General features: G+C 47.1%; 1 protein-coding gene across 1 annotated transcript in view; it reads right to left on the bottom strand.

The window, feature by feature from the left end:
* LOC125945969 (evasin P1181-like) overlaps positions 1-13,386 on the bottom strand; it is a 329,927-nt gene that overhangs the window by 48,198 nt on the left and 268,343 nt on the right. The window contains exon 4 of the mRNA XM_049668405.1: positions 3,466-3,540. Within this exon, the coding sequence (XP_049524362.1) occupies positions 3,466-3,540 (75 nt within the window). The remainder of the gene's footprint in view (positions 1-3,465; positions 3,541-13,386) is intronic.

The following is a 13,386-nucleotide window of genomic DNA, read 5'->3' as shown; positions in this document are numbered from 1 at the left end:
GCGGGCGTTCCCATAACAATTTTGTGTTGTTCGGCAGCAATGGCAGCCACCCACCACGGAGTCCAACAAGGGGACGCTACAGCACTTCACGTGTAAGGCTGCAGGCGCCAGCCGTACATTGCTGCTATAACCTTATATAAAAACCCAAGAGAGGGCACCTACACAAGGTTAACCCAAGCCGCCTATGAAAAATGTGGAAGTAACAGAAGAGAAGAGGTGACAGGACAGGGAGGACAGAAAAATAGAGAAGAAAAAGATCGGAGAGGGGGACAGGAAAAGGCGACCACCGATTTCCCCCGGGTGGGTCAGTCCGGGGGTGCCGTCTATGTGAAGCAGAGGCCAAAGAGGTGTGTTGCCTCAGCCGGGGGGCCTTAAAGGTCCGAACACCCGGCATCGGCTCAACTCCCAGGATCCCCTTTTCCCCAGACACGGCTAAGCCGCGCACGGCTACACGCGGGAGGGTCCAACCCCCATGTGCTCGGGTACGTGGTGTCGCAACTCACCAAACGCCTGCTCACGCAGACGCCCCTGCGGGGTAAAGTGAAGAAGAGGTGTGTATTAGATCCGTATGTAAATTTGTGGCGCGGTTCAAGAACTTTGTTGCGACACGAGTGTACTTCTTGTTTATTTGGTCCTTGGTCAATGCTTTCAGCATAAGCCTATTGTCACAAGTGTTTGCCTGGTGGAATGATTTCTCAACTTCCATTTCGCATGTCGTTTACGCACAGTGCAGCTTTTCTTTCTATGCTTACGCACCTTGTCCTTCATCAGTGTCTTAAGCATGTGCATCTCTATTGGCATGGGTCTTCTTTCATAATTTTCGCCTCAGCCGTGGCTCACATGAGAGTGGTGTTTGCTAAGGTCGCCTCTGTCACCGACATGCCTTTGTTGGAAGCTAGAACTGCACTAGTCGCCATGATCCGGCTCTAGGTCCGCGTTTCTCCAGCGTACTGAACTAGCGAGGTTATCGTAGCGTAGCTCGTGTTCTTTCTCCAGCGACGAGAAGCCGGCGTGTATCTGCGATGTTGACGGAGAGTTTACACGTTGTTGTTCTTTTTTTTACAGCGAAGCTGTTAAGGGCTCACTCTTCGATGGTCGCGTCCGCATGTCATTGGCCGTATGCGGTATGTGCGAGTGAAAGGGAGGGAGGGCGCGGATCGAAAGGGGATCGAAAGCACGGCGAAGAGCAAACGCGACTTCCCAGTGGAAGGGGAGCGGTGGGCGAGGAGGGCATCGAGGCACCCTAGACTGTGCGTATGGCAGTGTCCCACTGCGGCGCATGCGCGCAGCTTTGCGAGCCTCTGCTGCCTGTGCCGCTGATTCTCTCTGTACTCTGACCCGCCTCCCCTTAACAGTATCGACAACGGCGCTTAGCCGTTCCGTCGCGTAGACATCGCGCAAGCGCTCTTATCAGTTGCCCTCACGACTTGCCAGGGCCTGGCCGCGTGCCGTTCGTTCGGAGGAATAACGCAACGAGCGACAGGGAACTGGCTACTCAATCTCGCACGCGAAAGGAGAACAGCGGGAAGGCAGCGCGGGAGGGAGGGGATGTGGCGTCTACCCTGGGAGAAACTTGTACTTTGCGCGGTGCCGGGTGGTCGCGCGCACCGTATATTGAAAGCGGTCTGCAACACGGCTCCTACATTTGTATGTGCTGTGCTTTCGCCACTCAGTTTCCGTTGAAGCGATAGACCGCATCAACCTTCACCGGCTGCTGCTGGCGCGCTTGCTCACGCCAGCGTTTTTACAGCGGTTGTGTGCGGTCACACAAACAACGCGCAGAACTGTTGTCGACAGCGGCGGGGTTTGGCCCGCGTCCTCACCGAACATGAGCGGCGTTGCTGACCTGTTTATGGAGAACGTGCCCACCTTTGCCGTACACCCTATGGCAGTGTACCGAAGCGACCATAAGGCCTTGGTCCCTGTGGTCACTAAATAAATGAAAACCACCGGATTATGTATATTGTTTCGTGCCAGCGCGTAAAAGGGACGCGGGAACCAAGAAGCCTTTCGCCAGCACGCTGTACTATTCCACGGTAGAACTGATCGCACTTGTCCAAACTTGGCTTTTACAAGGCATTGTTCTTGTTAAACTTTCCTGAATCGCAACTTCCGGCCGCAGCAGAAGAATCTTCACAAATACTTCACGTAAAGAAGTGCCTGTTCCAACATAACCTATTTTTCATTGGATGCCTTGAAGCTGCATTTAAACACACTCACGTTTCATCTATCCTATGCGGCGCGATCTTCGATTTAATTCGTTGGGTAACAAAATAAACAATCTGATCGCTTGTTATCTTATTTGAAGTGGTTCAATCGTACATATGGCGAATAAAGCGTTGCGTCAGCTGGCGTCTCTGAGTATTTTGGCATTTTATTGAAGAGTGTTATATATGAGGTTTGTAAATTCAAGTAACTAATCGAAGTGAGTTGCTCTGAAAGTTTAATACTGCAACACTTGGTAAACAGTACACATAAATATAAATAGTCAGGAGACTAGAAAAAACGGGAGAAATCGCGAAACCACATGCTTTCACAGAAAATTACGTCACGAAACTCGAACCAACAAGCAGGTTCAAATATACGATTTATATTTGCTTCTGCATTGATTCAGATATATTGAAAAAAGATATGAAATGAATCGTGCGGAACACAGGTTTTTGGTATTAATGTAGGCCATTTACTGGAAAAGCTGCTTAGCATTATTTTATGAATTTATTTATTTAATTCATCATTAATCATTAGTACAGAAGGAGGTCCCGGAGTTACAAGAACTGTCAGGGGGACCTCCTATTAGTAATTTAACAATGCAATAATTAATACATTATGGCAACATAACAGCAACAGACATCAGAATACACAAAGCTAGTGAAGCAAATAATCAAATACAAGAAAGGTGCTTACAATAATTGAAGTTCAAAATATAGGCAAATGAAATACATACAGCGTATGAATAGATAAATAAATTGACACGTTATGGAAACATAGGAATGACACATATCAAAGAACACGAGGTTAATTTAACAAATAATTAGAAACAAATATATGCTCACAATACGCAAAGTACAAGTGTTATATAGACTATGCGACAAAAAATATAAAACATCTAGGAATTATGTTAATACTGTCTCTGTATGGGTAATTATGTTAAGATAAATGTCTATAGTAAAGGCTATAGAATGGTTGAAGAACAAAAATATAACGTAAGTGATGCTGCACCTTCAGCATGAACACATTGGCTTAAGATGGGCCAGACATTTTAAAAAATATTTTAGACATTCGACGCAGTGTACATCGAATGCGTTACTAGCTCTCGGAGAAAAAATACTAAAATTCCACAACATGGGAAGTTCCCATACAACCACCTTTTCAACACGCCTTTAAACTGCTTTTTTCAACAACACCATAACCACCAACTCAGACCAATTAACCCATAAGAATCAGAATCAATATTCACCAACTCACAATGCACTCTCCAGAAGTACTGCCAGATTGACCCAGGTTGGGATTTGTGCATTGATGTTCGCAGCCAACCGGTTTCTGTTAAAGAGAACAACTAACTGTTGAGTGGGGTGTACAATTGCGAAATTCAGTAGGATGTATGGCTATGCATCTACTCTCACACACGGACAAACATGCGCGCAATAAACAGCTCAAGTATGATGAACAAGGTGTTAGGCTGCGTTAGCTGGACCAGTAAAATGAAACGATTTCTTTTGTTCGAGTTTTAGGTTTAATATTCAATGGTGAGCACCGGCCAACCATGCTGATAACGCAGGCGAGTGGTACTTAGATGACCCACGAATCGCGGAAAGCAATATATTTGAGATAAAATACATTTTTACGCTGGCGGTGGTTTCGTTAAGGAAAAGCAATATGCCAGTTGTGCAATATACATCGCGTATAATTCTTGTTCTAATCGAATTCGTATTATATTCGGCATAAATGCAATATCGAGCAGCTTAAAGGAAACACAATTTAGGAATAATTGTATCATTAAGGAATGTTAAAAAATTTATGTTTAATCACGCATCGAAATGGCGCCTATTGTTGAGCAGCATTGTGGTACCGATGTTACCGATTACGTTTCACCAATACTCACTCACTACCAGCGCGAGCGGAAAATTACATGTTTAGAACATATTTATTTGCATGGTAGGAGGTGTCTGTGCATTTACGCAGCAAAGGATGATAAAGCAATGTGCCTGAAAGGCTGTATGCAGAGTTTGCCTCATCTATGATTGATCACATACGAAGCTGGACGCAGTTTACCAGCTAACATGAGCTGTTTCACAAGTTGAACAGCCCTTGCAAATAGGTTTAGTATCTCTTTTCGTGTAAAGTTGCAAAACACGATGGGGCTGCTTTTTACGAACTCTTTCATGAACGATCGGCCCAACCAATATTGCGTCCACGGAGAACAACTATTACAGATGAAAATTTTAAGCAAATCATTATACATGATGGTATATGTATTTGCAGCTTAAAATATTATATTACTTTACGTCCACGCATGAACATCACGAATACTATATATACTCGGAGTAAAATAATTTCTTTGAATCTATGCAATTTATTCAATGAAATTCTAGTGGTCAAATCTAGGAGGTGGCAAAAGATAAAAAATAAGCAAGATCGGGAAGAATTGCAGCAGGGGAAAGATTGCGAAGGTTTCGCGAAAAAAAGAGAAATTCACGTTTTCACCTAAACAGCGAAGCACTGAGTGCGATAGCAAATCTTTAGAGAGTATGGGCCAACTATAGAGTTGGCTTTAGAGAGCTGGCTTTATTGGCCGCATAAACTTATGTTCGTTAACTGAATTATTAACCATGGCGTCTCGCGCATACAGAAAACAGACGAACACATCCCACACGATAACCGCGGACACTTATTCTCTGGATACTGACGTGACGGATAGCGGCTGTATTCGTTCGACAGATGGAACGAACGACCCTTCGTGCTGCATCTCGCTTCAACGCGAACTAGGCGCTAACAGCGCGCACGAAGCCATCAGCTTTCTCGGGTTGCCTACCATCTGCACCCACCAGAAATTACCTACAAGATAGAGAGCGCGGGGCCGCGTTTAGCGGTGCCAGGCGCCGCCCCGGACGGTGTAGAAGTAAAGTCTCTATATAAGAGAAGTACCGCCATCTACTCTTTCCTCCGCCGCCTCCTCTCCTAAAGCGCTTGCTTTTTTCTTTACTTTTTGCTTGCGAAAGCCAAGTCGACGGTGGCGCACCTAGAAAGTCCACTTTGAAGCTTTCAGGCCGGGCGCGCGCCGCCACCGCCGCCGGCGACTGCGGCTGCGCTGAGGACTTTCAACATGGCTCTGAGGGGGAAAAAAAGAAAATATAAAGAAGTGAAAAGCGCGCGCTATCATCGTCCAATCGGAGATACAGGAGAGAGAGAAGCGGCGTTTATCAAAGGATGACGGTACTTTTCTTATATAGGGACTTTATGTAGAAGAGGAGAATAGCGCTAACCAGCACCCCCCCCCCCCCCCCCTCCCCTTAAAGCACGCGCCAAATTTTCTCCTTTCAACCCCCTTTCCTTCACACGAGAAGATGGCGCGGATCTTCGCAGCCCTCCTGCCTCGCTCGTGCCAGAACATTCCACCATCTTTATCGGCTCACCCTCGCATACTTTCCGTTACGCCTACAACATACTGTGAGCGAGTGCGAACCTATCGCACTTGCACTTTATACGGAAGTACACGGTGGCGACGACGATGACGGCAGAAAATTGCCGGGACAGTCCATACAATTGCTTTCACAATATAAAAAAGCTCGCCATTTCAGCCTAAAGGCGAAGCATTGTTGGCGATGGGAAATTATTACACTGCCATACGTAGCAACATTATCAGTTCTATAAGCTACAAACATTCGCTTACTAACTAAATGAACAAGCAAGGTGAGAGCGCACAAGCAAACATGAATACATCTCTATCGATGACCGCCGACACTCGTTGTCAGAACAATGGCGTGATGACAAACAGCAGCAGCGGCGAGTGAATTCTTCGTGCTGCTTCTCTCGTAACGCGAACCAGGCGCACGAAAACACAGCTCATAGTGATGGAAACCCTTGTGATGAATGCGAAATGATTCTCATAATTTCTTTTGTGGAATGTTTAAAAAAACGATTTTGCCTAAATCTTAAAGACGCTTCCCTCTCCATTTCAAGAGTTTCAGAAAAGCAATAGTTACGAATCTCCACAAATATACTAAAGTGCTTACGTGTGCTTCAGTGTTTGCACTATTTTAAACGTTATCCACACTGATCGATCTTCTCTCACACTTTAACACTTGAACTGCTTGCTTCACAGTGTGTGTCACTTGTTATAGCTGGACAGGTTTAAAGTTACAGTATGAAAAAGAAGGAAAATATACGGATCTGACGCACTGTCGCAATCGATGTAAGTGAAGCATTCTGCGCTGCTTGCATTGATTGACGATAATTGGCAGTGATGTTTACGGCCAACGTTCAAGTTCATCAGCGTTTAGTGCAATACTTGAATGCTGAGCTGATGTTAAGCGTTACTTGCTTGCGCCATTGTGTTTGTCTGCGTAGTGCACAGGCCACACAGCGAGATATATTGCCTTGAGGCGTTTGTTGTGCGCCCCTGTTCATAGCCTGCGCAAAGGTTAGCACTTCCATTGTCTTACACGGCGCAACGCATCGTGACAGAAGCGGTAAACTTCATGTAAATTGTGGGGCTTTAAGGGCCAAGGCCACAATGTGTTTTTACCACATGGGATTCTTAACGCGCACCTTGCATTTTTGCATTTCGCGCCCTTCTATATGTGGCTGCCTCGGTCGAGATCAAACGCCGACCTCGAGCAACGTCGTCGCCACAAAGCTGCCGAGGCGAGTACAGAAATGTTGATTTGTTGGGTAGCCGCTTTCATATTGTGGTCTACATGCTGCGGTGCTTTAGTGCAGCTTTGCGTCTACACGCTCCAGATCAGTTGTTCACTTTACAAACTAGACAGAAGTTTATTTTAATGCGATAACAATCACATGGACACTGCAAGCGCATTTCTGCCGTTGCTGTCGCCATCGTAGTGATGTTCCGTAGAAAGTCCTACGGCGAAACAATCGTCGCCGCGCGACGTGCGTTGTCTGTGCGAGTGAAAGCGTGCGAGGGTAAGCCGGCAAACGCAGCTTAATCTCGCGCACGCGACAGAGGAAGGCGGCCGAAAGCGCAAGATCTTCGTCCACGAGTGAGGAACGGGGAGGAGGCGACGGAGACGGGACGGGGGGGGGGGGGGGGGGGGGTGCGTTTTGCTTACGCGGCTGCTGCTCACGGAGCTATCTTGAAAGCGATCTGCGACGCGGCCGAAGTGTGCGCCCGCGGGAGCCTCATCTTCAAAGCGATCTGCGATGGGCCAAAGTGCATTCGCTGAGTGCCGGTAGCTTCGTATGCGCTGCGCTTTCGACGTTTAGTTCGCGTTGAAGCGAGAACCAGCGCGAAGGTCAATTTGCTTGCTCCCGCTGGCGCGCTTTATCACTCCAGCGTTTTGACGAGCTACCGCGGTCATTGAGCGATATGTATTCATGTTTACCTGTGCGCGCGTGCCATCGTCCTTGTTTATTTAGTTAGTAAGCGAATGTTTACAACTTTATACGGCCGATAAAACTACTATCCTTATTTTGCAAAGCTGTCTACTAATTTGCTATCGCAATTGATGCTTGGCCTTTCAGGCGAAACTGCGACGTTTTAAAAATTTTTTCAGAAATAGTACAAACATACTATTTCTGAAAACACGTGTATTTGTTTCTCTTTCACCGGTGACCACCTCTCACTGGCTAACAAATGTTAAACGTTATCGCTCGGCGCAGGACGGACCTGCATGTGTCGGAAGTTTCTCGAACGTTATCGATGCTTGTATTGGTTGTTTGTTGTCACCGACGTTTATGTAATCTGATTGTAAGAGCGACGCGAATTGTCTAGCACATTTTGAAAGACACGAGGGCACCAGGGATTACTCTGGGACCTTCGATAACTCATGTATAAAAGCCGACGCGTTTCGCCGCTGATGAGATTTCGACGATTGCCGACTGTGTTCGCGGCTATCGTTTTGCTTCGAGTGCAACTTGCTTTTCTAGACAGAGTGTCACCCAACAAAAAAGTCCGTTTGGTCATTCACAGTTTTTTTACTGTTTTCGTCACCGTCGCCACTACCTGACAATAATGTTGTTTGAATTTAGATTCATCCAGTTTGTGTGGGACTAGTACCGTGTCTAGCAGTAAAACTTCCTTGCCTTCTTACGTCACCTAATTACAAATTTTCCACTTGCCAACATGGCAGCAGCATTATATTGAGGCCAAGCTGTGAGTGAAGTCAGTTTATCGTTTTGCTCTCGCCATACTTATGGGATGTCCCTTATATCCTCTCCGAAGTATCATCCACCCCAGATTAAAGCATGCTATCTTCTATAGAAAAATAAATTGTAACTAACCTCTCCACCAGCGGTTTGCAATTTCAATTGAGTACATACGCTTCCAGTGTCTGTAAGAAAAATTAAGAATTTGTTTGATAAGCACTTAAACAGTCGTCGCTTGCAGGTGTATAATGTACTTAGTAATGTTTGTTGCATCTTCGAAATAGGGAATAAGTAGCAATTTCGGCCCTATTTTTTTAGTTTGTCCAAATCTTCATAAGGTATGTTTGCAGCATGAATTGCTTCACGCAGAAAGAAAAAAAAAGTAACAACTCCTGTCCTTTCAGGTGTGTCGTGTCGTTATTCTAGTTAATCAACTTTCACGAAATCCCAGTCATATGCTGTGTTACTTGTGTTGTTGTTTTCCGTCGTGATATAGTTACGCAAGAAAGGGCACTTCCTTTAAAGCTTTAATATTGGGTCGAAGCGGCTTTAGCGTCAACTCCTCTGAGTCATTATTTGCTTTGTTTGCTGTCCAAGCTTCCTTATAACCATCTTCCCCTTGACAAGAGCGAGTTGTTTTGGAGCATGGGTACACGTTACTGCGTTATCGCATAAATAAATCCACACAAATCTCCATGCAACACAAAAGGCAAAAGACCTGCAGAAGCCATTAGGTATACCCACAACAAGTTTTAGGCACACGTCCCTGGTTACAATGCACGTCAAAAAGTACAGTTGACGATATCGCGCTTGCCTATATCAGCTACTAAACACAGTTAAAAGCCTCACGACTTAATATCAGCGTTTGCGAGAAAGGCAACTGCGGATCCACATGCCATGTATTCCACGTTCATGGGGGAAACGGTGGGCACATATCATTCAAACACATCGTCACTCACAGGAAGAGATCACCAAAACACGACCAAATCATCATTACAGACTCGCAAGACGGATGTCGAGCTTAGCTCAGGGCTCATATATCCCAGTAAGCTAATCGCACTCTCCCCAGCTTACGCAAATTCCCCGTAGCTCCAGATCTCTCATTACCATCCATGAGGCTGATTTGGACACCTGGTCACGCCTTACTATCAGGCAATGACCGCGCTCATGCGGCTGCCCAAGAGCTTACTGTTGTGACCGTGCGCGAAGCCAGTGTAGTAGATAAAGAGAGCGGTGTGGTGAAGACAACATTGACAGCGAATGGCTGCGGCGAAGAGAACATCTAGAGCAAGAAGCCGACGACGAAGAAGCGACGCGCGTGAAATTTGACGCGCCGTGAAAACAAAATGCTAAAAAGAAAGCGGCCATTAAGGGCCGTACACAATGGGTGACGTAGGAGAAAAGGCAGGACGAAGAAGAGATGTGGTAGAGACCCTAGAACGGCGTGGTGGTGTTCGGACGCAAGCGAGCGCCGAAGAAGTTAGCGTCCGCCGGGAGCGGGAATAAGCCGTCGGGCCGAGATCCCGAGCTTCCAAACGCCTACCGGCAGAACCTGGTCTGCCTAGCCTCCGGAGCTAGGACATGGTCTCACGGCGTGACTGCAGTGAGCTGTCGGGCCACGGGCTCGAGCTCCCAGATTCTACAGGCAGAACCAGGACTGCCTAACCTCCTGAGTCAGCAGAAGGTCCCTTCTCGTGACAACCTGGAGTTCGCTCAAGGAGATTCCTGACAAGTGCCTCCCTTCGACGATGGCTCGGCGTTCTTCACCGACGCGCCCATGTGCCCAAACTGTTGGTGAGCCGCACCCCGCTCTCATTCTACTGTGCTTGTGTAGTCGGGCACACCTAACAACCATAGCATCAGAACTGCGGTGACTTTAATTTCTGAGAACCGTCTTTGTTAAAAGCAGTGTAGAGTGCTCTTTATTTTTTTATCCTTTGTTTTTGTGTCTTACGTTTCCGCTTACTTTATCTAAATATGCATTCTTCTTTCACTTCTCAGATCAAACGCTCTCATCCTTCATTTGAATAGAAAACTTGGATAGCGGTATTGCTTTAAGTCGCTTTCTTTAAACGAACCGTGACACTTACCAGCCGGGCCCCTGGCAGTAAGGCGACGAACCCAGATCAAGCCTCCCGTAATTTGCCCAACGCATACCGCGACAGCCTAGATTTTTATACACTACAGCATTTGCGATATCATCCTCCACCCAAATCTTTCTCCAGGAATGAAGTCGCCTCCCTGAGACGGCTTCAAATCAACCCGTATCCCAACCTCATCCTTCTCACAAAGTTCTCCCCAACTCTATGCCCCACCACCTGCGCAGGCTGCGGTGCACCACCGACGACGTTCCACATCATGACTGAGTGCGAAGAACTACCAACGGATGTCCCCATTTTAAAAGCCCCCCATCCAACATATGCGTAGTGGGAGGCGATCCTCCGTCTCTCCGAGTCTCAGGTCTTGATGGCCCTGATTTGACGAGCACGAGCGGCGGCGGCAGCCATTGGGGCCCTGGACTAAGGGCTCCAATGCCTACTGACACCGCTTGTGCTCGTCAAATCTTTTCCTCTTCCTCTTCATTCCAGCCTATCCTCGCAACAGCTCACGTGGTTGACCAGTGCCGCTCCAGAAGTAGACAACACACGCGCCACAGGTTCGCCTCCCCCCCTTGAAGACAAGTGGCCATGGTTACTTGAAAAGTCATTCAGGTGGGCACGCTGATGATGGGGGGCAGGTTGGATCCTTTCAAGAGCGACTGTGTCCCCACGCCTTGCACACTATAGTAAAGTGGTGTGCTGAACACTTCACGACGGGGAAGGGGCCGTGATAGTGAGTTGGAAGAGGACGACAAGTGCGTCAATATGCTGAAAACATGACAGGACGTTTGCAGGCTTGAGGGCCGGAAAACGTTAGGTGGTCTCATGTGAGTAGAAGTTGGCAAAAGACGCAAAGTTTGCATAAAGGTCCGTTGACGCTGGACGAAAGAAGGTGGATCACGAACCGATGGCGTGTGAGAGGCGGTGACGAGATCAGCTGGGATGCAAAGGGTGCAGCGTAAACCATTTCGGCTACTGAGCAAGAGAGCTCTGGTCGGAGAGTAGATCGAAGAGCAAGCAGCACGAGTGGCAGGTGGGAAACACAATCGGCAGCTGGAGGCTGCGCAGAAAGCACTGCTTTCAACTGCTGGTGCAGTCTAGCGACGATGCAGTCGGATGCAGAACGATCAGCAGTTGTGCGAGTGCGCTTACAGACCAGAAAAAATATAAGGGAATTGAACAGGGTGGACTCAAACTTTCTGCTACCGTCAGCTGACTCCGTCAACGACACATCAAAATTGCTGATCCATGCTAACTGCGTCCGACGTGATGTCAAGCATGTGAGCCGGTACAGGCCACCGGGCGTACTGATTAATACACGTAAGAAAGTGCGTAACACCACGAGATGGCGCCAAAGGTCGGGCCGTGGCGAGATTAATGCGGTAGAAGCATGCATCGTCGAGTGGAGAATTGGTGTGTCGTTGTACGTCGAAACCCTGGAAGGCTGTGCAAGCACTAACCCTGTCACGCATGTGGGCGCGTGCACCAGGCGAGACGTTACGTGCGGTGATAAGGTATTGCGTGGCAAGTATGCATGGATAGCAGAGCAAACAGCTCGAATCAAATAGAGCACGACGAAGTAGAGAAGGGACACAGATGCGAGCACGGCCAGCTACCATGGTCGAAGAAGCGAACCTGCTCCAGGCAGAAATATGTGGAAGACCGGAGGCGTGGAATATCGGGGTTGGACACTTTTGTTGCTACGAGCGAGGAAAAGGAGAGGTCTGTGATATTTATTGGGGCTTTGATGCCGATGCCGCTCAGAGCGTCAGTTTCACTGTTGAGGCTAGCTTTGACTTGACTTCAGCCATCCAAAAGAACAGGCTGGCTTCAGGAAGGATTATTCTATGATGGATCATATCTATGTCATAAATCAGGTAATAGAGAAATCTGCGGAGTGCAATCAACCCCTTTATATGGCTTTCATAGATTATGACAAAGAATTTGATTCAGTAGAGATAGCAGCAGTCATAGAGGCATAGCGTAATGAAGGAGTACAGGAGGCATACGTGAATATCTTGGCAAATATCTACAAGGATTGCACAGCAACCTTGATTCGCCACAAGCAAAGTGGAAAGATACCTATCACGAAAGGGGTCAGATAAGCCGACACAATCTCTCCAATGCTATTCAATGCATGTTTAGAAGAAGTATTCAAGCTCTTACACTGGGAAGGCTTAGGAGAGAATCAACGGCGAATATCTCAGCAACCTTCGGTTTGCAGATGACATTGTCCTATTTAGCAACAATGGAGACGAATTACAGCAAATCATTGAGGACCTTAACCGAGAAAGTGTAAGAGTGGCATTGAAGATTAATATGCAGACGACAAAGATAATGTTCAATAGCCTGGCAAGGGAACAAGAATTCAGGATCGCCAGTCAGGCTCTAGAGTTTGCAAATGGAGTACGTGTATCTAGGTCAATTACTCACAGGGGGCCCTGATCATGAGAAAGAAAATTGGGCTGGAGTGCATACGGCACGCATTACCAAATCCTGACTGGGAGATTGCACAGCAACATAGGTTCTCCACAAGAAAAGTACAAAGATACCTATCAAGAAAGGGGTCAGGCAAGGAGACACAATCTCTCGAATGCTACTCACTGCATGCGTTTAAGTATTCAAGCTCTTCGACTGGGAAGACCTAGGAGTGCGGATAAACGGCGAATACTTCAGCAACCTTCGGTTTGCAGATGACATTGTGCTATTCGGCAACAATGGGGACGAATTACAGCAAATGATTGAGCACCTTAATCGAGAAAGTGTAAGAGTTGGGTTGAAGATTAAAGACAAACATTATGTTCAATTGTCTGGCAAGGGAACAGCAATTTAGGATGGCCAGTCACCCTCTAGAGTCTCTAAAGGAGTATGTTTATCCAGGTCAGTTACTCACAGGAGACCCTGATCATGAGAAAGAAATTTACAGAAGAATAAAGTTGAGTTGGAGTGCATGCGGCAGGCA

The sequence above is a fragment of the Dermacentor silvarum genome, chromosome 5 (assembly GCF_013339745.2).
Source record: "Dermacentor silvarum isolate Dsil-2018 chromosome 5, BIME_Dsil_1.4, whole genome shotgun sequence".
NCBI classification, from domain to species: Eukaryota; Metazoa; Arthropoda; class Arachnida; order Ixodida; family Ixodidae; genus Dermacentor; species Dermacentor silvarum.
This window is presented reverse-complemented; position numbering and strand designations above follow the sequence as displayed.